At 46.2% G+C, this 24,504-nt stretch overlaps 2 protein-coding genes across 3 annotated transcripts in view; both read left to right on the forward strand.

The window, feature by feature from the left end:
• The window catches only part of LOC144094915 (aurora kinase A-B-like), a 28,744-nt gene extending 26,393 nt beyond the window's left edge, over positions 1-2,351 (forward strand). The window contains exon 7 of the mRNA XM_077628778.1: positions 2,128-2,351. Coding sequence (XP_077484904.1) covers positions 2,128-2,232 — 105 coding nt within the window. The 3' untranslated portion in view covers positions 2,233-2,351. The remainder of the gene's footprint in view (positions 1-2,127) is intronic.
• Positions 2,352-13,869: 11,518 nt separating this feature from the next.
• LOC144094917 (uncharacterized) lies at positions 13,870-19,979 on the forward strand. 2 transcript variants are annotated; one of them, XM_077628779.1, is made up of 5 exons: positions 13,870-14,047; positions 14,322-14,405; positions 16,975-17,073; positions 17,588-17,664; positions 19,775-19,979. In XM_077628779.1, exons 1-5 carry the CDS (start codon positions 13,918-13,920, stop codon positions 19,850-19,852), a joined length of 468 nt encoding a protein of 155 aa, XP_077484905.1. In that variant the 5' UTR covers positions 13,870-13,917; the 3' UTR covers positions 19,853-19,979. The 2 variants fall into 2 exon arrangements, with proteins under 2 accessions (XP_077484905.1, XP_077484906.1); XM_077628780.1 differs by having other exon boundaries at positions 19,835-19,979.
• Positions 19,980-24,504: the final 4,525 nt, after the last annotated feature.

The following is a 24,504-nucleotide window of genomic DNA, read 5'->3' on the forward strand; positions in this document are numbered from 1 at the left end:
TGTGACGAAATTCAGTTATTGTGTAGCAGTCACAGTCATAAGAGAATACCACATGTTACAGAGAATACCCACGTATGCTGTTGTGTTATGTATCCTTTCAAAGAATACCCTCAACCAGAATTTGGTGTCTTTTGCAGATTTCTACAACCTAGAAGGGGCGCCTCAGTTTATCTAATGTTGCGGCATTGGGGACGTTCGCTTATAGCTTGCCTACCTAAAATCGCGCTTGTTTTAAAATTTGTCTGTAAATTCATGCTTGTTTGCCCATGCTGCCAGCATCATGGGAGCCAAACATACCCGTTTCTTTTTTCAACTGTTAACATAGTAAATGAGAGACAATGAAAAAATCACCATCTTGCATTTGTAAACAGGCAGCTTGAAAGTGGCTCGGCAGACGGCTAATATGCGCATTGTAGAGAATCTGAGACCAGTGACATCGACGATGAAGGCTGTTGTACAACTGGCAAGTGACAAAAATAGAAGCGTATTTTTTGCATATAGCACTACAGGTAAGCAAAACTTAGAAATTGTCATGGTGCTTGCTCACAAAACAAGCTAGAAAAGTTTGCCAGTCACGCTCGCTTGAGCTTTACGTGATGGAACTGTGTCCTTTTGCGTTTCTTCTGTCTGGTAATTTAATACCCATGTGCTTTCTAATTGTGCGCGCGCACGCAAATGTGGGTGGGTGTGTGTGTGAGAGATCGCCTTTTTCTGCATGCCTAATGTCTCAGTTTAGTCTCCTTTAAACATTTAAAATTCGCACAGTAGCAGCAGAAACCCAAAAGGAAGTCTTTTTTTTTTGGACTACATGTTCCTGGCTCATTCATCTGGGCGATGGCAATTTTATTGGCTTTTATGACAAGCTGCAAGTTGTGACAGCGCAAAGCTTTGCATTTGAAGACATTGAATGAGGAAAAGTACTGCAGGAGAAAAATAGCATTGCGCTGCACTCAGATGCGTCCAGTGCAACACCAGGCCTCCTCTTTATTTTTGGAACCATAAGTGCAGCCCTTTCTTGCCATCCTGTGATGGATATTCTTGTACCTCGTGCGCATGCCTCTAAGTTGAACCTGGGATGTCAAGAGTGAGCCATGTACACGTTTTGTTGGACTGCGCAGCCGTGGGTTATTGGGGACGAAATATTAATGACCACTAGAGCCACACACACGCAAAAAAAATTTTGTTACTTGACTTGTTCTTGGACAGCATTGAAAGCTGGAATTGGAAGAAGATTGTGGTGGTCACTTGCACAAGCACCGACTGGACCTCTCAAAGAGCAACTCCGAGGGCTTCTCAAGGTTCCTATATTCACATAAAACAATTGCTGTAGGTTCCCCTCGCCACATGGGTCATTTCCACAAAGTTTAGCAGCAATGTGTCATTTCGTGTGATTTCCACGGGCAACACTATATTTGGGATGTCGCAGACATTGCCAACACATTGACTTATACTCGCTGCACCAAATTTTCGCACTTTGTGTCAGATCATCTGAGGCATTTTGTGCATGGGGTACCGTTCAATCACTGTTTCAGCCATTTAACCTGTGCACAATTTTTTTTCAGGAATGTTTGTGACGTCGTCATGGAGTCGAAGAGAGTGCAGTCTTTGGCCATATAGTATTGGTTTCAGTTTGCTGTTTTAAAATAGTTCCACTCGATATACTGATAAAATGCTTTGCTATGCTGGAGAAACGGGACTTCGAAGGATATGATGCAATTATGAACTCGGAATGTCCAAGTCTCTTAGAGATGGCTGCAACCCACTGGCTGAAAACAAATTGCCAGCTTACGCCACGCATGTGCAATTCGTGTTAGCCACAAAAGCAGTCAACAGCTAAATGTGCACACCTGCTGCATCACATGAGCAGTTGGTGCCTTGCTGAAGCGGATTGTGCCAGTAGTGGGAACTGCAGTGGCCACATGCATTTGTTTCCCACCAGTTGTGGAGCGGACAAATTTTGGTATGCTTCCTAGAGGGCACCACATTTGAAAAAAAATGTGGACTCTAAATTATTCTGGGGATTCCATGATCCGCAAGCACTTCCCATGAATGAAACGGGTCTTATTCATTTGATCACGTGGGAGTGCTTGCACTCAGCATAGTCTTCCTTTTTCTTTTTTTCAACAGTTGTTGAAGACACGGCCTGCCGACCGAATTTCCCTTGATGAGGTACTGAGTCACCCCTGGGTGACCACAAATGCAGACACCACTGTAGAGTGCAAGACACTGTGAAGAAAGAATACGCCGGGAGCCCACCTGCACATAAATACTGTACATGCTGTGTGTGCAGCATATTTTATCTGACAGCCCCGACAGAGCTGTGCTTTTTTAATAAATGCTTTTATTTCTGACCTTCCGGCTAAAGTTTGATGCTCAAGGTGATGGTCTAGCTGTGTGTTCACAGATGAGCTGTATCAAGCCATGCAGCTAGAAGGGCTGTTTCTTCCTGCATCTGGCTCCTGGTTGCCGTTGTTGCACCTTGGAATCTCCTTGAAGGGCTCTAATCAACCTGTGGTCGATGGTTTTTATACTGTAGTAGTTCGGCATCATCCAGGGAAGCAAAATTTCTTATCCTTTCAAAGGATTTTCTTAATCCATTCATTCCACTTGTTGTTTCCATCAAAATTAAATGTTTTTCTGCCTAAATAGTATATCCATGTCTTAATTAAGATAATTTGTTAACTTCTGAGCGCAAAATAATGGTGGTTTATTTTGCAGGGATGTGTAAAATTTCGTAAAATGTGTCATAATTGATGCAAATAGCACCATCAAATTCCCGTGATTTATCAAGTAAACATTTGGATGACCATGGAAGTTTTAATTTCTATTTTGAAGGTGCACGTAACACTTCAAAATGTGAAAGAAAATTGCTGTTTTTACTGGTGGCAAAATAAGTCTGCACGACAATGGTGCCTGACATGCTACCCCTCTCACTGTTTTTTGAAATATTATTTGCAGCGTTCACTATATGGCATTAAAAGAACCACATTATTTACGACATGAAGGATGCAAAATTCACCTGAAACAAAGCAATCGCTTCTAGGTGCGGCACACTCACTGGAAAAGCTACAAGTCCCTTTGCACACGATTGTTAAGCAGTTTCATTACACCACTATCACCAGCCCTCTACAAGACGGCTTCTTTCACAAGCTGGGGCAGTAAGCATGTGCAAGCAAAATTTCAATGGTGCAAGAGCAGGTCAGTTGAAGAGTGCAGTAGCTAACATCTTTTTGATCTACAGACGGTGGAGACAACTTGAGAGAAATTCAAAGTTTTTCACCCAGTGAATCCGGGCACCAAGCTAAGGAAAATCTTGTATACATTTATCACTGGTGGGTAGCTGGGAGCTCTAGGGATCAAGCTCCACAGTTTCCATTTGAGGCAAATGCTGATAACACTGGGCCACTACAGGTGTCTGCATCCTGCGGCAGGGGCGTAGCCGGGGGGGGGATGCTTGTGGTGTTTCAACCCCCCCCCCCCTCCCGAAATTTTTTCAAACTGTCCCGCACCGCAGACCAAAACAATGACCGGTTCTGGAAGTCATTCTGGATTTTGCCACCTACAGTGTCTTTTTCAGACTAGAGAAGTCATTTTGGCACGAACGTTGCTAACTCTGGTTTGATTTTGTGGAAACTCCCATGCACCTGGAGTAATGCAACGCAAGGGGCCCCATCCTAGCACAAACTTTCAAGGGCCTATCGATGGCTCGCTGTTGCGACTAAAATTTCGGTGCAATTACTCGCAATACATGACCGGTGACAGCTGCTGCTGCGCAGTACAATGGCACGAAGGACAGCGTCATCGAGATTTATCCCTGGCCGTTGCATATGTACAAACATGTAAAGGTTCCTCAACGACAAACATTCATTAAAATATTTGTCCTCTACTTGCTAATTTCATGCCTTTACGTTTTTCATATCAGCGGCATGCACTGCTTTGCTGGTTTCAGACTGATATAGTTTTATACTTCGTGGGATATTTTCTTCACTTATTAAATACGCAAAAACATGGAAGCATTGGTATCAGTTATGTCTGCCACGAGTGAACAATAAAGGGATACATAGTTGGTATGACTTGATTACAAGAAATAAAACTGACCAGGGGACAAGACACAGAAGAGAAGCAAACAGGACGAGCTCGTCCTGTTTCCTTCCCTGCTGTCTTGTCCCCTGCTCAGTCTTATGTTTTGTAATCATACTGGAAAAATTGCAGCGCAGCAGTAACAAATACGAGACGAGAAGGACGCAAACACAAGCGCTGACTAACAACTGTGTTTTATTGCTCTGAGCCAGCCTATATAGGAACTAGGTACAAAACAACAAAACAGAAACCAACACATCACCTCACGCATTCGTGGCACGATTATCGGAATTGTCTCCCGTTCCTCCAATCTTTCGTCCTATCATTGGTGTTCAGAAATGACATTTCTTTTTCACTAAGGCACACGGAGGGGTTGCTGACACACTTATCTGCGCATTTTGATATCGCCAGAGCTTCTGCTATCAACCTCGTGGTGGTGTCCCGACACTTACGAAGAATAACTGTGCTTTCAAGGGCAGGGGTGCAGCCTTTGCACTGGCTACAGTGTAAGGCGAGTTCCCCTGAGTTTGGGTTCCTTTCCAGTATGCAGAACCAACTAGCCAGTCACTATGTTTTAAGCAAATTTGTAATCATGTCTGCCATGATTTTAAGACATACGAATACATTCTTTTATTTTAAAAAATACATATTTCACTTGTCTAGACAGTATGTAGCGTTATCTAATACACAATGGCATTGCAATGGAAATGCAGTTATTATTGTTGCGTTTGAGCCTTCCACAAATTCTATGAGAAGGCCGTGCTGCAACATGAGCCCCCCTCCCCTTAACAAAATTTCTGGCTACGCCACTGTCCTGCGGGTCTCAGCTGTGAGGGAACACATCAGTACTGTGTCTTGTCCCCTCTTCTCCTTTTTGGCTTCGTGCCATTGCGCTGGTTTACCAAGAATAATAACACTTATTGCCTTTGCACGGTGCATAAAAATAGTGCACTACTATTTGTGCCGTGCTAAAATAGTCACTGTAGTGTAGTAACTTGTAGGATACAGTAACTCGTCAGAAGTGGATTTAGAATGCATCATTTTCAGGTACTGCACATATGCAAGCGTGGTGTAAAACTGCAGTACAGGAAGAAAGAAGCTAATGAAACAATTCATTCATCCCAAGTGCGTCTGTCTGTCTGTTGTTGCCAGGAAGGAAGAAAAGGAAAGTGCACAGGCCTGCTCACTGGCTCTAGCCGAGCCACAATCGCTACCACGTGCAGATAGTAGGAGAGTTGAAAGATGGGATAGAAAGACAGGATAGTAAAGAGGCGCTAAAGACGAGGCCGATCCCTGAGGTAGTGCAATACCAGGCCAACCGATGGCGGGAGTGAAGCATCCTTCAAACTCTCCGCCACATTTCCAAAAATAAGTCCAACTGAACCCGTAACAGATACTCTACGGGGTCCGTACATTATTTGGAATTGCCCCCGGATCTAACGAGAAGGGTTCAGCTTAAGTTAAGGACAACACGGCAAGCCAGGTAAAGAAAAATTATAGGTGTAACGTTAAAGAGACTGGAAGCGGGCAGAGTGGGTAAGGGAACAAGCGCGTGTTAATGACATCCTAGTTGAAATCAAGAGGAAGAAATGGGCTTGGGCAGGGCATATAATGCAAAGGCAAGATAACCGCTGGTCGTTAAGGGTGACAGAGTGGATTCCAAGAGAAGGCAAGCGTAGCGGGGGCGGAGAAGGTTAGGTGGGCGGATGAGATTAAGAAGTCTGCAGGAATAGGGTGGGCGCAGCTCGCAAAGGACAGGGTTAATAGGAGACACATACGAGAGGCCTTTGCCCTGCAGTGGGTGTAGTCAGGCTGATGATGATGCCCCCGGATCTATCGACGAAATTTCTGATATTTCTGCATCCAAGTCTGCATTCACTGTAACCTGCTGCTGTCATAAACCCAAGGAACGCTAGACTTCATTTTACCTCCATCAACAGCTACAACTCCACTTAATCTAGTCGGTTCTGGGGTACCACAGGGGAGCGTTCTTGGTCCACTCCTCTTTTTAATATATGTTAATGATTTACCTAACTCTGTGTCTTATCAAGTTCAGCTCTTTGCTGATGACTATGTGATATACCGTAATATTGTTTCTATCACTGATCAACAATGTTTGCAAACTGACCTTGATGCAGTAACCTCATGGTGCACATCTTGGCTTATGCCGCTCAATACTTCTAAAACTAATCTTATGTCTATCACTTGCAGTTCTTGCATTCCCACAACTTATTTCTTAAATAACGATTCTTTCGAACTTGGAACTATTTACAAGTACCTCGGAAGTCACCTGCATTCAGACTTAACATGGCTTAACCACATTAATCTGAATTTAGCATCCGCCAACCTCTCACTCGGCCCGCTAAAGCATAACCTCAGACTGGCTCCCTCGCACCTGAAGAAAGTTAAGTTCATAACAGTCATTTGTCCGAAGATTGAATATGCATCAGCCATCTGGGATCCTGACCAAGCCTACCTCATAGCTAACATTGAGTCCTTGCAGAACCATGCTGCGCGTTTTGTTTTTTCACACTACTCACATGCTACCAGCGTCACTGCTTTAAAAAATCGCGGTGAATTAGAAGGCTTGTCTCACTGCCATAAACTATCACGACTACCACTTTTCTATTAACTGCATCACCATCCATCTCCTCACCACGATTCTTTCCAATCGCCATCAGCCTTCTTTCCGCGGCTCAACCATCCCCACAAAGTTAAACGCATCAAGTGTCGTTCATCTGCATTTGCCAAGTCAATCATGCCACGCACTATCATGGAGCGGAACAATTTACCAGCACATAGAGCCATTGAATCTAACGCCTCCGCATTTTTTGATCTCATCTGCAGAGACATTGGCATTTGAAATGTTTCCAGTTTCCATGTTTTCTATTTGCTGTACTTTTGCGATTACTTCTGTTCTTTTCGTGCCTTATACGTACACTGTATTATTCTTAATTTCTGTTATGCCTTATCATTTTCTTTAAACCTATAATTTGTATTGTATTGTTTCCTATTGCCTGTTTCTTTATTTACTCTCTGGTGCTTAATTATATTCTCATGTTATACCTTACCTGTTTTTTGCTCCTTTGCTTGTTAATTATGCTCTTTATACAAGTTTTTTACAGTGACCCTTCCCCCCCTATGTTACATCCTCAAAGGAGCACCTTTAGCTTTACCCCTCATGTAAAGCCCTCACCCAAGGGCCCTTGAGGTATTCGTAATAAATAAATAAACTGCAGCACTGCCATTTTTGCTTTTTTATAGTTAATTTCCTGATCCAGCCAATTTTTTTAAAAACAGTTCCTGTTCTTGTTCTGTATATGTGCATGTTGATGCTTTTTTAGAGTGGTACCATTTTTTTTTAATGTTTACAAAAGTTGTTATTATGCCTTCTATGCTTATCTTATTTTTCTAGTCTCTCTTATTGACTGTTCTGATGTAACCTTTCTTCATTTCTGGTGACACTCATTTATTTTGATTTATATGTTTATATACTGCTGTATTTTTGTTTCACTTTCGTATGTAACCCATCCCTTTCTGTAATGCCCTTGAGCCCTAAGGGTAATGAAATAAATAGAATAAAAATTGTGCACAGTACACAGGCCTAGAGAGGGGAAAGTGGCTGTCTCCCAACTTGAAGACCTACTAGGGAGGCTGGTTGATATTTAATCGTAAGGTTTTGGAACGCGCTAACTGGCACGAAACACACACACACACGACGAAGTGCTACCAGCAACTGTTTATTTTTCGGAAGAGACATGAGCATAAAAATAGACCATAATGTCAACCATGTGCAACAAGATGTACAGTAGCCCTAGATCCGTGCCTTCAAGTGTAAAAACAAAAAGAGCTAGAAAGCAAACACGAAAAAACCTTGTCACCCAACACGTGCATATTACAAAACCTTAAGGCTATTGTAACGCCGCGCTTCATCAACGCATACATTTTTTTCCCCCTTAGCTTGCGGTCACTGTGAGCCTCCGGTCTGCGTGGAGAGCTCTCAGTGAAGCTCCGAGCTCCCCCCTACCTGCGTGCCCCTCTCCCGCAAACAGCAGCAAACGCACAGGAATCATTTGCCGCTTGACAGCACCGCTGTGAGGGTCGAAGACTCCTAGCTTTGTTAAGCGCCCCAAGAAAGCATGCAAGGCGCACACAACGAGCACGTGGTGCCGCTTGGTCTTAGGCAGCACTCCCACGGCGGCAGATTGCCATACTGCGCGTCTACGGAAATATGCAAACCGCGTCGCATTCCGTGATGGGCCCCCATTTTTTTGGCATTCTCGATGGCACCGAAGCGTCGCGGGTCTCCGCCATCTGACATTCCTGCGGCGAGCTAGTAGATTAGTGGTCCCGCCAATTAGATGAAAAAAAAAAACTTTTCATCCTTCAAGAGGCGACGCGCAGGTGAGAGGGTTTTCAGAATGTTTTTGGTATGTGTTCCTTTTCCTTTTTAGCCACGCCCCCGGGCTCGAAGTTGGGTCCAACCTTCAGGGGCCGTGGCTACCTGCATTGGTTATCGAAGCTTAGGGCGGGCCTCGAAATATGACCGCCCTAACTTCTTTGTTTGCAAAAGCTTTAAAATTGCATGTAAAATCATTGGAGAGCACTCCTGTCTAGTTGAGCTAGAGGCTCCGTGCAGTGACACGTAATTCGACAACCCTAGACTCTAACCTCGGGTCGATGAGTAAGGGCTTGTAGCGAGTGTCCCTGTGTGAGAATTGTCTTTCTAAGTTGAAGCTTCACTGTCTGTGTGACTCAACTTGTAACGCAGTTTTCCCTTGTACATCCTGTAAATATATTCCCTCTTTGACCTTCAGCTGCACATCTCCCTTCATCACCGCCGAACAACAACGTTTGGAAGGGTCTGCGCCCTTCCGAAGAACCCAATGGACCATCAAAAAAAAATAACTCCTGCAGCACGACAGAATTCGGCGACCGTCAGCCCCGAGCTGACACCACCCGCAGGCCCGGCAATGTCCAGGCACCGGGTAACACCCAGCTCGTGGTAGCCACTCGGGAAGACCAGAAGGAATCGATCTCCGGCACCAGCCAAGTTGACAAGGTACCCCAGCTCACCGACCCCAAGGCGGTGAGCCCACGTTGCTCTTCCCATGCAGCCTCTTGCAAACAATTATTAATTGATCTGCAGCTGCCACGGTAGGCATTTTTCCTGTGGCCCATCGCCCATGGCCAATGACACTGATGCCAGCTTTTCTGCGACACGGGACTTTCAATGCTACAGCATTAAAACAGCGTAAGCTGTCAGGAGTGCAGCCGGTGCCACTGTGAACTTCACACGCTTGACTGTTTCAAGATTTTTCACAAAGAAGAAAAATGTTACTTGCTCTAGATCTGCGACTGTCTTGAAAGCTTAATAAAATAAATAAACATTATCATTCTGAAACGAAATTAGCAAGCTGCACCTGAAAGATATAAAGGAAAAGCTCTAGAAAGTGCACGGAGAGCCGGGTGAAGGAACCTGACCAAAACAAGATATAAGAGAGAAGCCTTATCAGCTCAGAGTATGCTTTGATGCAGAGAGTCATAACAAAACACTGTGGTGAGAGAAGCACTCACCACTAGTGCTGGACGCCATCTCCAAACTTAATCTGATGAATGGATCCATAATAGCGTCGTGTCCTGGAGCAGCAAAGTAAGCTGACTGCATACCCGACCGCGGTGGCTGCATTTTTATGGAGGAAAAACGCTAAGGCGCCCGTGTGCTGTGCGATGTCAGTGCACGTTAAAGATTCCCAGGTGGTCCAAATTATTCCGGAGCCCTCCACTACGGCACCTCTTCTTCCTTTCTTCTTTCACTCCTTCCATTATCCCTTCCCTTACGGTTCAGGTGTCCAATGATATATGAGACAGATACTGCACCATAAAGCCATTTCCTTTCCCCAAAAAACCAATTATTATTGTTATTATTCAACTCACCATGACTGTGGAAATATTTCAGAAACCACTTCAGGCACCATTTGATGGTCTCAAAGGCAGCATGCATGTCACACACAGAACAACAGAAGGTGAAGAAGCTATTCAAGAGAAACAGAGGACAAGGAATTTGAATCAACAGGGAGAACCCATAGCTGAAAGCCAAAGAAGTCATCTTCTTTCAGGCACTAACACAACCTGCAAAGCTCACAACTTAGCTTGTTCCATCTGCCAGAATGCTGTAGTGCTTTGGGCTTGATCACAAGATCGCAGGTATCACATCAGGAATGTGGAGATAAACAGGAATTAGGAATATGAGAGTGATGGAGACCCCTCAGCTCAGTGCAGACATTTTTAATGAAACACAGTCCTCTTTGTAGTGAGAAGAAAGCTATGGAGAGAGTGAAGGCAATGTAGATTGCTTCACACTGTGTACAAGCCTGAACTACACCAGGAGGAGGAAGGGACGACGGAGGTGAAGAGCGGAAAGAGACAAAGAAGGGCACATAATGCATACCATACACAGGTTAGAGCATGGGTGGGTGGATGCAACCCATTTATGCTCAGGACCATGGTCTCTCAACCTACCTGCACACTACAGGAGCAGTGGCAAATCCCTTGGCTTGCTCACAAACATTGAGCATTGGGCTAGTTGGTTCAGCATGACTGACAAAACGGAAAAGCAGTGCAAAGACAGGGAGGAAGGAAAAAAGCCATGGATGATAGAGAGAGCCGGCTTAAAAATGCGTCCATTTTTCATCTTGCTAAGAGTAAATTCAAGTTGGAATCAGAAAACAAAAGAACAATGCATACACGGTGATATAGGAAGGAGAAGAGTTTCAGCTCGAACTGAATGGTGCCATACATTAGCAGAAAGAGTAATGGAATTGTAATTCTGAAAACACACGGTGTACAGGGCAAACAAAAAACAGCGATCACCGTACACTACAAATGATGCCCACTTATTCCTTATTCAGAATATAATTTGTAAGATCAGCCTTGAGTCAATGATAGAAAGGCAAAACCATTTTAGGAACACAAAAGATGACTTTGGTCCAAAGCGAAAACCTAGAAAAGATGGTTCCATTGCATATTTCACTGTTAATATAATTTTGCACCGATGTTTGCAAGGCATACTTACTGCACTGTACCAACTCACTCGCAGCACGGCATAGCAAAGCATGAGCGGCCAGATATGTTCAATATTCACAGAGGCAAGACAGCAATGTGGGCTAGTTGGTTATACATTTGGTGCGAATAACGCGCTACACACTAACAAAACGACAACTGGAAGAACACACAGCTGTTGACAATGAATTGATTGCTTCAGCATGTGACGGAATGTATTTCTGTACCCTCGTACCAGAATAAACTTCAGTTGTTAGTGCGCGCTTGTCCTTTGTCTCCTGTTCTTCCATTTGTCATTTTGTTAGTGTGTAGCGCGTTATTCACACCAAAAAATTCACAGAGGAGCAAGCTCTAATTACAATCTATCATGCAGTCACATTACCCAAGAGATCCTTGGGTAACACAGGCGAATGCAGACATACAAGAGGGCACCAACAGTCAGGTAAGCAGCAGACTATATTGGGGAGTCTACGGGGCTAAGGTCGCTGCAGGTGGCTCAGAACAGGGTTAAATGGAGGGATCTGGAAGAGGCCCTTGTTCTGAAGTAGGCATAGCTGGGCCAGTTATGACATTACAGTAACATTACAAATGACATGCACACAGTTCATCAGTGCCATCATCGCAGTTAGTGAGCTGGCTGTTTAATATTTGAATTGCATTCACCCTACCTTCAGGACACAGGCCTGGAGCAAAGAATAAGATTAAGCATAGAATAACAATCAATAAAAATAACACATAAATAATTAAGAATAAGGAGTAAACAATGGGCACAAAGAATAAGAGTGAAGATAGGATCAGCAATGACAAATCAGTCATCTGCATAGTGTGTGTTTCTTTTGTCTTTGGTCCATTTCCAAAAGGTGAAAAGAATTTATTCCAGAATTATGCCTCAATGCAACCAACCACATTGACGAATGCACAGTAATTAATGAGACAGTTTTTTTTTTCTGCCAATTTGCTGTGTAGCATAGGAAGCGAGAATTCAAAATAATGCCTGTGACCAACCGCCAGAATGCTCTGCCCCTAGTCGCACCAAGATAGACTTCAGCATGAGACTGCTATGGCCGTCCTAATCGTTACGTGGCGCCTCTTCAAACAAAATCTGTTCTTTGCAAGCAAGCATGATGGCATCAGTAAGCTGAATAAAAATTGGATTTTGTTTAATTTGCAATGTGTTGGTGTTTCTACACTGCATTGCAGTTGCCATTCTAGTCTTCTGGCCTGCTTTATCTTTATGCATCCAGCAGCTTTTACAATCTTCAGTAATATAGAACTCAATTGTGAATGCTTCTTCAACAACATGAGGTTCATAAACACATACTTCTGTACTGTGCCAAGAAGATGGGCCAGCACTCTGGTGCTACCATTGTGCCAACTGATGGGTTACTCTCCCATCCTCTCCACCGTGAGAGAGAAAGTGTAGGAGACGGGAAAAGAGATTTACATGAAACTGGACCAGGAGAAGCAACTCGAGAGGCAGTGAACAGACAATACTCCATTAGTTGATAGCAAGATTCGCAGCTGCCTAAATCCCTAACTACATGCCAACACATCTCTATGGATCGCATTCAGGGAGAGAATTTATGTACACACTGTTGAGAATGTTTTAACACCGTATTTAAAGAATATGTCAACAGTAGAGAAATTTCAAACATCCTCCTTTCACTATAAATGCCACACGCAATGATTAGCTTAATTGGAGAAGTGCACCTAGTAGTTTGGACCAAACGTGATTTTTTTTTATATAGTAGTTCATAGTAGTGCTCCAGTCAAAACACGGAAATGTGTATCTGCAAAATTCACAAGTGAATTCAGGCCTGTTACCACCTGACCGCTCACAACTGCTTCCTCCTGAGACCTGGCAATTCGCGACACCTTCCTGACACCACACCACACATGCACACATGCACACCACACATGCACACATGAAACTACAGCTGTTCTACCTTTCAGAGCTGCCCTAGGCGCTATTGCCCGTAAGCTGATAAGTTCGTCAACAGTGGGGTCATCATCAAGTTCATCAACAGTGGAGAAAAAAAATGCACATGTACAGAACCGCTAACCCCACCAGCTCAATCAACACGTTGTAGCCGCTGTGCAAAGCCTCAGGCACTGAGGCACAGACCTGAGGAGAAAAAAAAACAAATCTCACGCCCACATTGGACCGTATCCATTAGGCTGACAGCGTTGCAACGATCAGCGCAAAATTATGTGCGTCGATATTGGAGGCCAGCTTCGCCACTCGAAAGCAAAGTACGCGCATTAAATTGAGCACGCTTTTCAAACAAGCGGCTACGGGGCGGTTCGTCGCAGCAAATTATGAATAGCGCTCGCGCTATGTTTCACGGCCTGCAATTTAGATCGAGACCTGCGAAGTCTCAGCACTATTATTCGCGCGTTTGGGGAGGCTCAACATACTTCCACACAACAACGCGACCATACAAACCACCAACAAACTTCCGTCAAAAAAAAAAATGGAATACTACAATGTGGCCAGATGAGTGTTCGGATCCTGCTAAACTGCACTGGCTGTGTGATCATTTGTAATCACTTGTTTGTAATTACTGGACGAATGTGAACTAATATTCATCGCAAAACGTTATGAAAAGATCTACTAGCTCCGTGATAGTCAACTTAAACTGATTATGCGTGCCTAAGCTGTATAATTGTTACATGAACCACTAAGCGCTCACGCAGACGACAGCCTTTCCGAGTGGCGGTTAACGCGCAGAAGTGGAGAGAGATCTTTACTGAGACTTTCGTGCGTTGACTGGAATGGCGAGCGAAGACGACTTTGCAAAATTTCGTCACTATTTCACGGACGAAGAATGGAAGGGCCTTTCGGAATGCATGAAGACGGCGGACTCGAACCTCAAAAAGAAGTACGAGCTGATGCTGAATCTGGGTGAGTGAACTCTTTTGTACTGCCTTCCTTCGGAGCTGCGTCTTTGAAAGCGCGAATTGCTTTAAAAGTTCTCTGCGATTAATATAGTTTAAGGCTACCAGAATGACGCAATTTTCAAAAAACGCAGCAACTGTGCATATTAGAAAATTTGTGGGGCCAGAATCAACGGCTGAGTCGCACACCACGACAGACATCAATTATTGCTAGCATAAAAGGAGATACAAACAGAAAAAGACTTGCGCATAAAAGATGACTCTTACCTGCATATTTACAGGACTGAAGCCACTGCTTCCTGAATTTATGAAACCAAAACCGGCCCCAGCTAAACCTGCTAAACCTGCAACAAAGTCCAATTCCCGTAAGTATACCAAGAGCTGTCACAGTGTCAGGTGCTGAGATAATTCTTTCTTTTATTTTTACGGCCACTTTTTTGCTTCATATGCTGATGGAAAGATGCACGTCTCTGCCTCAGTTGCATCTCGGAGCGATATCGCAGAGGTCCGTGACCCTGTATACGCTTAGAATGAGTTTTGTTCGACCTAGAACAGATGTTGGAAAATATGTTCAACCAATATTTTGTTGCAGTTGAGAAAACACCTTTTCAGATTAGACGGTCGTGACAAGTTGTTAGTGCGAGCTGCTCGTTTCGATAGGCAAATGATAACAAATACAGCGTACGACGCAGTTAATTGCGCGCCGTAGAATGCTTTTCTCAGCTAAACTGGTGACTTGTTCGAGCTCAAATTCCGCACATAAATGGCAGCAGCTCAGTACAATTGTTTCATGATACATTTGTGTGATGTAATTGCCTGAATCGGTAAAAAAAAAAAGAAGTCGGATATTAGCATCGTCTGTTGCGACGAGGAAACGAAACTAGCCGTTATCTCAGTAAATGTACTGGTAGCGCCATCTCGTTTGGCAGATGTGGAGATTCGGCAAAGGAGGCGAATGGGGATGGTTTGCGGGAGATTTGAACACGTTTTTTTTTCAACTGCTTTGGTAATGATGACAAAAACTTAATTTGGCCAAAATTCCACTAAATTTCAAGTCTTTTGTAAAGAAAAAAGACGGAATTCAGTGGAATTACATTGCCGAATATTCGAATATCGAATATTCTTTGCCGGAATTTCTTTGCCGAATTTAGTGGAATTCTTTGTTGAATATCCACCATTTCTCTCCGAAATTTGAGCTCGAACAACTCATCAGTTTAGCTGAGAAAAGCATTCTACGGCACGCGTTTAATTGAGCGACAGTCTGCATCATGTTACACAGCTACCTATGTATGAGAGACGCCGTAGTGGAGGGCTCTGGAATAATATAGACCACCTACCTAGCTATAGGGTATTTAACGTGCGGTGATATATCGACAGAACATATGTGCGTATATGCATTTTGCCTCCATCAAAATGTGCTTCTACTTCGGTCGGGATTCAATCTCGCGTCCTTTATTGGGGCTCAACAACCAATTACCATTCACTGAGGGCCCCCAGTGGGTAAAATATAGTAGAAAAGACAATCGCGCGGCTGCGATAGGATCCGAACCCACGGCCGGCCCATATACATGCCGCGTATGGTGGTCCCACCTCACCTACAATAATGGTAGTCTAAAAAAACCTCGGGCCTTCTTAACCACATTCAGAGAATAAAACGAGATAGCATTTGGAATATCGCCCACACCAAAATATTGTTGTCGCCTGTGTTGTCGCCTGCCTCAGTCCCGTCCTGTTTTGCGGTTTTGCTCTTCATGATGTCATACCAACTGGCCTACACCAAAGTCCTTCTAAGTTATTCCAAAGGACCCCCAAATTTTGCGAGTAAGCCCATCCCATAAAATGTATTAAAGTGGATTAGTGCGGATTAATGGGTCTCTAATAATTCGGATAGGTGGATTGGTGGGGATTAGTGAGTGGATTGAGGTTGAAGATTGTGTCGCTATGATAATTCAGTGGAAGGTACTAGAAAATTCCTCAGATTTACACATTTGATGGTGCTGATGGCGTCGCGCCCCTCTTGACCAATCATTGAATTTCGTTACGGAGAAGCCCGGTGGTTTTCGCAAGACGACGACTTAATTTGGCATTCATAAATGGCACACACGCCCGTGCGCACACACACACACACGCACGCACGCACATCCGTTAGCCTCGCGCGCACCCACCACACATACACAATTACAAATACACAGCCACCGGAAAGGGAAAACCATATGTCATACGTTCATTGGTCTCTTGACTGAATGAGCTCCTTTGCACGGGTGGGCTACTCTTCCTAGGAAATTGTTCCAGAGAAAAATGCGCGCACTCTTTTGCAAAAGTTTCGTGGAAATGCACGCGATACGGTTCCTTTTCCGTCAGTAGAAGTCGCTGCTCTAGTAACCAAATTCGGAGATTCTCGGTATGATTATGCGCCCGGCACAGAGCTGTTTTAACTACACGATGCATAAATTAGTGGCAGAATTTATAATCAAAGGGGCTCTGAAACGTACAGAACGCACACAGTAACAAACAGCCATTCAGAGATTTCGTACATCAAGTAAACACACCTTTTCCAATAAAAATTGGGCAGCTGCAAGCCCATTCACAGGATCAGGAAACGCTTCAGGCTATCAAGAAATGTGTCATGGTCAATCATAGACGCCACGAATTCCGATCGAAACTCACAAACTATCCTCCGAGCTTTCTCACAAACTTTCCTTTGAAACAGTTTTGAAACATCACTCAATTACTAGAGATTATATATGGTTTGATGTTTTACTGGGCTGGGGACTGCTGTTTGGTTTTTGTTCTCCTAATAGAGTGTAGTAAGTGACTCTTGATTGGTCTGGAGCATGTTTGTTTTTCTGCGCAAAATAGTAGCATTCCGTTAAAACTGCTTGATGCGCACGATTCTACAAGCCAGTCTTACAAATATCGTGGGGTGAAATGCAGCCTCGCCCGAGACGTCTTCCAGCGGGTCCCGCTACCCGAGACGCCAGCGAAAAGACATCAACTACATGGAATGCGAGAACTCGGACGAAGAATACCTATGTGAGTTGTCTGCTAAAGCCGGTTCCTGGCTTCCAACACGAGAATGGGAAATGCACACCTTATTGTAAAAGAGTCTTTTAGTGTAGCTCGTAAGGGGTGAACACATGAAATGCAGAGCGGCTTGTCTACAGCGTCAAGAGCTCTTAGCACAAACCTTCTTAGCTACTTACATGCTTCACTTTCTGGAGCGGCCAGTTGGGCAGCTTGTTATACGGTTAATGTATGTCGCACAAAAGGAGTGTTCTGATGAATTCATTTTTATCATGGCCTGAATGAGCCTAGGACACCCAGACACGGATATTTCACTCTCAAATTGTTTCCGCTGCAATCGGCGAGCAGTGCATATATAAAATATCCCAATGGGCGTTGAAACTCCCTTGGACGTCCTGTAGACGTTCAGGATGTCTGCAGGGCGTCTGCAGAACGTCCAAGGAAGATTCAGTGCCCATTCTGATGTCGGCATCCGCACACCTTTTTTTTTTCCTAAACCACGGTGCGGGTAATCTGCTTCCAGTTTGCGATGACTGCGGTGTCGACCATCCCGGCGACTGCCCCAAACACGGACCACTGACCCATGTCAAGGACGCAGAGGTGAGTGCAAGCACGCGAGCTTGACGAATTTGAAAAGCTGCCTTCAGACCGCGTTCGCATCTACCTCGTTTCGGCCGGCACATAGTGATCCGGTGAAAAATACGACAGCGAACTTGCCGAACGGAGATAGTGGTGCGTAGCATCAAAGCGTGCCTTCGTCCTATTGCAGTTCTCAAATATGGCAATTCTCTCTGCCTCCTTTCCCCGCCTTTTTCATTCTATTCCTGACTGCGTGGTTCCGGTTCCCACCTTGATCGAGACCGTTCACTTCGCCTTTCTATTTGACTCCACCCGCATATCAGGCCTCCTTTTCATTATTTCATCACAGTGCAATGACTGCTTGATTCATGCAAACACAACTGATGAAGAGAGTTTTCGAGTCTGAAACTTCATCTCCAATGAATATGGCAAGTGTGGTTTGTGTGTTTCCAGGGCTGTGGCCAATGGCATTGCAGAAAGGCAGCCGCAAACTGCTACGCCGTTCGCCAAGGACTTATGGAGAGGTCTTCGCAGCTATATTGAAGATAATAATCTCTTTTCCCCTTTTAGGCTCGGCTTTCGATCAGGTCTTTCTGCACACGACGCATTTCTTCTTATCAAACACGAAGTCCTCACGGGGATACCTCCTGGCGGAGAGCACCTTCTTCTAACACTTGAAATTATGGGCGCCTTCGACATTTCCAATTCTGCAATTCTGGAAGGTCTAAATCATATACACTGTGACTCTCGCATCTTCCAATATATCGCCACCTTCCTCACTGCCCGCACAGCCACGATAGGTATCGGATCTACTAGATAGTCTTCCTTCCAAGCACCTGAGAAGGGCACTCCACAAGGAGCTGTCCTATCACCACTGCTATTCAATAAACGCATGGCCCCTCTCGCCCACAAGCTCTCTACACTCTCTGAGACATCGGATATACCATCTATGCGGATGAAAACACCATCTGGTCAACCTGAGGATTCCTCGCCGCCAAAGAGCAAGCCTTACAAACAGCCATCAGTGTGGTCGAGCATTTTGTTCAGAGCAGCGGTATGCAGTGTGCACCGGAGAAATCGGAAATCATCCGTGTTCATGGTCCCCGCTATCGTTCCCCTGGCCCAATCATAATCAAATTCACAACCGCCCTATCCATGCCCTATCCAACCCTAGCCATGAGTCGAATCCAGTATGGTCTCCCATATACCACAATATTGATCGCACCGCCGAGAGTAAGATCGATATCCTTATCCGTTATGCCCTCTTTAAAACAGCTCTGGGCCTTCCCATGTGTACATCCACCACTAGACTGGTTGCACTTTGGATTCACAACATGTTTGCGGAAATCCAGTAGGCTGTTCTGAACTCCCAACAGACTCGCCTCCTCACCACCTCGGCGGGTAGGGCCATCCTTTCAAGGATAGGCGACCCATGGCCCTGACCGGAGTTCTTCCAAATGCTGTCCGCTCACGCCTTTACATAGACCCTATCCTTCGCCATATGAAGCACGAGTCACAGGCCCCGCGCTGTCAGGCCCGCCTTCGCAGCCTCTGCAGGCCATACGGCGAAGACAGCTCTGCTATATATGTGGATGTTAATTCCTATGCGCAGCCCCACAGATATGCTTGCGCTGCTGTCAATCACGCCAACACCCCTTTCTTGGAGCGTCCTTCACGGCACAGGATGCTGCAGCCGCAGAAGCCATTGCAATAGCCATCAGCATCGAAATGTGCGACACCCAACACCACGGCACTCACTTTTTTATCCCAAGCAGCCTGCAAAGCCTAAACGAGTGGACCAGTCCCGGGCACGGCTCTCCGCATATTGGGCGGCACTCTTCAGTATGATCACGTCATCACCTGGCGACATGCAGGTCTCGATGTCAATATTAGGGCAGATACCGTGTATAGCTCGAGATTACACCGACCGAGCAGGGCACCTTGAGTCTACTCTTTACCCCCTCTCAGCCCATTTTTCAACCTGCCTAGAGACCCTCCTCCTAAATAGGCGTCTCTATGCCCCGCCAGATAAGAATCTCCCTTGAGGATTCCTACCACCTAAGCCGCATCGAAACACTTACTTTCCCCAATCTCCACCACCTATACCGCATTCACCGAACATTATGCGCAGATACATGTCCCTGGTGTGGCGATATTCCCCCGTTCACGGACGTTACATGGATCTGCTCAGCTAAACCGAACCACTTGAAGCCGCACAACGCGGCTCTGGAGCAGTGGGAGGTGAAGCTGGCCAGCGGCACCCTGGGAGACCAGGAGGCGCTAGTCGTCATCGCCCAAGCGTCGGCGGAAGCCACTGGAGTCTTGAGCTGAGGAGCCCACCCCCAATCCTCTCCGGTCTTCTTTTTACAAATAAATGTTTATTCTCTCTTTCTGGGATTGACGTCACTGTCGCTGCGGCCATTGAGGTAGAAGGTAAGGTGAACGCATCTGGTTTACACGCAGTAAAAGATGGTTCGGAGATCGCTGCGTTGGAAGCACGGCAGTGGCAAATGTTTAGATTCCATGTCGGTGAGGCCTAAATGTTTCTGGAATCTGTGTTTAAAAACCGATTAATTTCTAGACAGCGCTTCTTAACGTCAGGAAAAAAGTTTGTTGGAAAAAAAGCATTGTGGGGGAGAGAGATTAAAGCAGGTTAGGGACAAATAGCAAAAGGCAGAGCGATGTGCGATTGTGAACAATGGTTCAGAATGGTATGTTTTCATTGGTGACAAGTGCAGCTGGCCTTAACTCAAAGGTCAGTATGGCCTTCCTACAGACACAAGTAAGCACTTGCCTGCAGGTAATATTTACGGCCGTGTAAGGTATTTTATTACCTGCAGCTCTTAGTGCCAAAGGATAGAATTACACGTTGCCCGTGGATAAAAATTGGCTGCAGATATTCCCACAAACCTATGCTGCTGCTCCATAGGATGAATCATCTTTTGGCAAAAAGCAGTGCCTCCTGGAAACTGCATATACAAGCACCGCTATGATAGTAAAATGAGCAAACTCTGCACATGACTAATGAGTCTTTCTGTTCACAAGAACGCTGTTACCCATCAATTACTCTGCACTGACAAGACAACAGCATAAAGCAGACCACAAGATTATGTACCAACTAATGGAGTATTTATTGCACTTGGAATCCCTTGCTTTATTCTTGCCAACACACATTTTCTATAGCTCATGCAGAACTTTGGAAGCACGGCCAGCCGCCGAGAAGAGAAAAGCCCTTGTACTGGCCTCAAATAAAGTTCTTTTCCTTCTTTCTTTCCTTCGATGTTTCGTTATCACTGCATATCATGTGAAACGTTGCAAGGGGGAAAACAGCATATGCAATACCATGACGCATGCAGTTGAGAGAGAGGCCCTAAATCTTCAGTTTCGCTGTCGCTGCACGTTAGATTTCATGTGCTATGCATCTTTACTGTAGCGACTTTTAGAAATCTTCCCGCCTCAACCGCCGGCTCATTTGCGATGCGCGCCCGAACCAGATATGTACCGTTGCCAAGCTTACTACCAGCCTAAAGTTACCGCAATATGCTAGCTCCGTGCGCAGTTTCACCGCAAACTAGCCAGTGGTAGACGTGGGCAGATTTTAAAAACCGTGTACGTTCATGATGCATAACAGGGGTGTATGCTCGCATATGAATTAAACACAATACACACTTGAAACCTTATTTTAGCCGGCACTGTGTTGAGCCTCGAGGATATATTACTTACCAGCGCAAGTTGTCGGCGTGACTTGGTTAGTGACGACGGCGCAAACCGAAAATTTCTGCACGTACGACACGTCGGCATACGGTTACAGAGGCACCAGTCTTAATCCTGTGGACCAGCAAGCGAACTTCGAAACACATGTCGTGTGGGAAACGCAAGAAACAAAAACACATGATACACAGCTTGCGCTGGGACTGCGACAACCGCGGCTGTGACGGCTGCGAGGACCGCCCGCACCAGACCGGGAGTGCAAAACGAAAATCTTGTAAAAAACATTATCACGCACTGAAAATCCATAATTTTCAGTTGTAATCACTATAAGCTAATAATAATACATGTAATTTGAAATAAGTGTCCAGTAGCGGCTCCGTGACGTCTAGAGAAGCAACTGTTCAATAGCCATTCGAAACCGTATTTACGTAGATATGGTGCACAAAAGAGGGAGCGAGCCTGAAAAAGTCGCAGGAAAGAGCCCGCCAACTTTAGAATGCAATTATTGGCTCTCTACTGCGCGTAGATGTATGTTATCTCTCGAATGTTCATCGCAACAACATCTAGCAAGTTAGCTAGTTTACAAGGCATGCTCGGGTGGTGTTTCAGAGCCCCTTTAAGCTCTTAAGGGTATGACGCGAGAGCGTTAATGGGTCCATTCAGCGGCCTGGTATTCTCTTTGCGTATTACTTCGCAGACAATGACGCTGTTCTTTCTTTCACCATCAGGTAACGCTTAAACCACCCTTGAGAGTACAATGCGATAGGATTAGAGATCCCGCTCGCGTAAGTATACTCTGTCCTCTCGTGCTGACCCGAAAGACGCGGGTTCGATCCCAGCCGCTCTTGTCGAATTCGGATGGAGGCGGAATTCTATAGAGGTCGGTGTACTGTGAGATGTCGGTGCACGTTAGCAATCCGTGGTCGAAATTTCCGGAGCTTTTCACTACGGCGTCCCTCATCGCATGAGTCGCTTTGGGGCCTGAATTTTAACAAAAGAAATCCCTGTCCTTTCGGTTCTGTCTACAAGCCCATATATGCGAAGTTGGTAATTATCTACCTCACATTCATAGATGCCTGGGACTCCCCATACCACTCCTGGATCAATGTTGCAGCGGTCAAACGGAGTGTCACTGCCCCGGCTGGCAGGTGGCTGTTTCAAATACAGCCACCGGTGGGACTTGGGAGACCGAGGCTGCTCTTCTCGACGAGAAACCACTTACGACCAATCGTTAACTGCCGCATGCCGCGGGGTGTAGTTTGATGAATTCGCAATGATGAATTCACACGGTCACGTGCGCGACGTAGGTGGCAGTTGGGCCACCTGCTTATCTCGACTCGTCGACGACGACGCGAAATTGGAGGGGCCACTTCAGCTCCGCCTTAAGGGTATGGCGTAATAAAGTTAATGAGTTAATGCCCATATGTGCGGAATTGGTCATTCTCTACTTCAAATTCATAGTTCCCTGGGAGCCCTACTACCACTTCTGGCGCAGTGGCGTAGCGGTTAAGCGATAAGTCACTGCCCAGAATGGCAGCTGCTGCCACCAGTCCTCCTTGTGCGACCCAGGTTGCTATTCCCTAGTGACCAATCGGCAACGCTGGGCCACCTGCCACGGTGGGTAGTTTTCTCACATAACGATGGGTAGGTTGTGATGACGCCGCAAGGGCACGTCACCGGGGTGGCCCAACTGCCTCCTAGGTTGCACTCTGTGGACCGCTTGCCAGAGCCACGCCTGGCACGCCCATGATTCTTCACTCACGATGCCGACAACGCGACGCCGAATTTTCTGGTGAATGTGGCCTTTAACGCTATCACGTTAAAATCCTTTCGTTTCCGCTTGCCGTGGCTTCCTTGCTGTAAAAGCTGCAAAAGGACCGCAGCTCCCGTTTTACAGCCACACGTGCGATGCAGCTGTGGAATAGGGAAGTCAGCGCCAGCCCTCCGCCGGTCGTCGGATGACCGAGGATAACTGCCGGTACCCCCAACGTTCCTTCGGGTCAAACGACCACTGGGCCGGTTGCCCAAGGCATTCGGCACACGACTGAGGTCCGTCCGCAAGGCGGTCCCAACCAGGAACCGTGGCTGAGATGGCTCTGCCTCCACCCGTGCACATTCCGCGAGAGGCGCCCCAGATCAGCTGGGCCACCGCGCGTCCTCCCGGCGGCGATGGGTACCCGTCCTCAGAGCGTAACCTCCCATTGGAACAGGATTCCCACCAGGAAGACATCCCTAGCCGCCTCCCATCTCCCTGGTAACCGGAGCATCGCTGCTCTCGTCCACGGATATGGTGATGACATTTCGGCTTCAGGTAGCATATATACAAGACACGTTTCGGGAAACCACAAGGAAAAGAAAAGGCTTCTCAGGCTCCTTGCCCTCTCCATGGAGAAGGCCTTCGCCCTACGAGTGCTACCTCGACTGCATTTTTCGTCCCAACATTTCTCCAAGAATGACCCCTCTCCCTTTCCAACATGGGTCGCATTAACAAAAACTGCTTTTTGGGGAAAGTCCACTCTCCTGCCCAAACCTAGGCAGAGCCTCCATTCGGCCAGAATAAGGCGGTTGACTTGGGTCACGAAAGACTGGTGCAGTAGTGAACTTCCAGTGAACTACCTTTCCCCATGAATTCCCCGTCTCCCAAGGCAACATGGGTCGCATTAACACAAAGGGAGCTTTCTAGGCAACACCCACTCTTCGAACCTAACCGAGGTAGCGCCGCCATCGCCGAGGAAGACTATAAGGAGTGGAAACTCCGCCGTCTGCCGGCGACCAAAAAAGGTCACAAGCCCGGGGCGCCACTATCCTGCTGGCGGCGCCTGGCGGCCTGGAAGGTACTGAAATACAACGTCACGGCGTGCCCGCTGAAGCAAGCACCCGTTTTGTGTGCTTGTCATCCGCTTTTAGCGCGCGCCGCCGGAGAGCGCGCTGGAGCTATAGAGGCTACAAGGTTCTAGCCTCTGTACTGCAGCTGCCTGCCCGGGCGCTGCATTTTTTTTTCTGCTGCTTCTACGAGGCGCCGTAAGGCGCCGCCACTGCATGCGCCCCCGTCGGCGCATACAATTGTGACTTTAATCTGGTCGCCTGCGCTCGCTCGCGCTGACGGGAGTTTCACCTCCTGGATAGTCTTGCTCCGTGGCCGCCATACAG

Source organism: Amblyomma americanum, chromosome 6, assembly GCF_052857255.1.
Source record: "Amblyomma americanum isolate KBUSLIRL-KWMA chromosome 6, ASM5285725v1, whole genome shotgun sequence".
In the NCBI taxonomy this organism is placed as follows: Eukaryota; Metazoa; Arthropoda; class Arachnida; order Ixodida; family Ixodidae; genus Amblyomma; species Amblyomma americanum.

Excerpts from the sequence above, each read along its gene's own strand:
- LOC144094917 (XM_077628779.1), top strand. The coding sequence starts at position 13,918 with ATGGCGAGCGAAGACGACTTTGCAAAATTTCGTCACTATTTCACGGAC. Across the intron at positions 14,048-14,321 it reads CGAGCTGATGCTGAATCTGG|GACTGAAGCCACTGCTTCCT; the intron begins GTGAGTGAACTC and ends GCATATTTACAG. Across the intron at positions 17,665-19,774 it reads CCCATGTCAAGGACGCAGAG|ATACATGTCCCTGGTGTGGC; the intron begins GTGAGTGCAAGC and ends CATTATGCGCAG.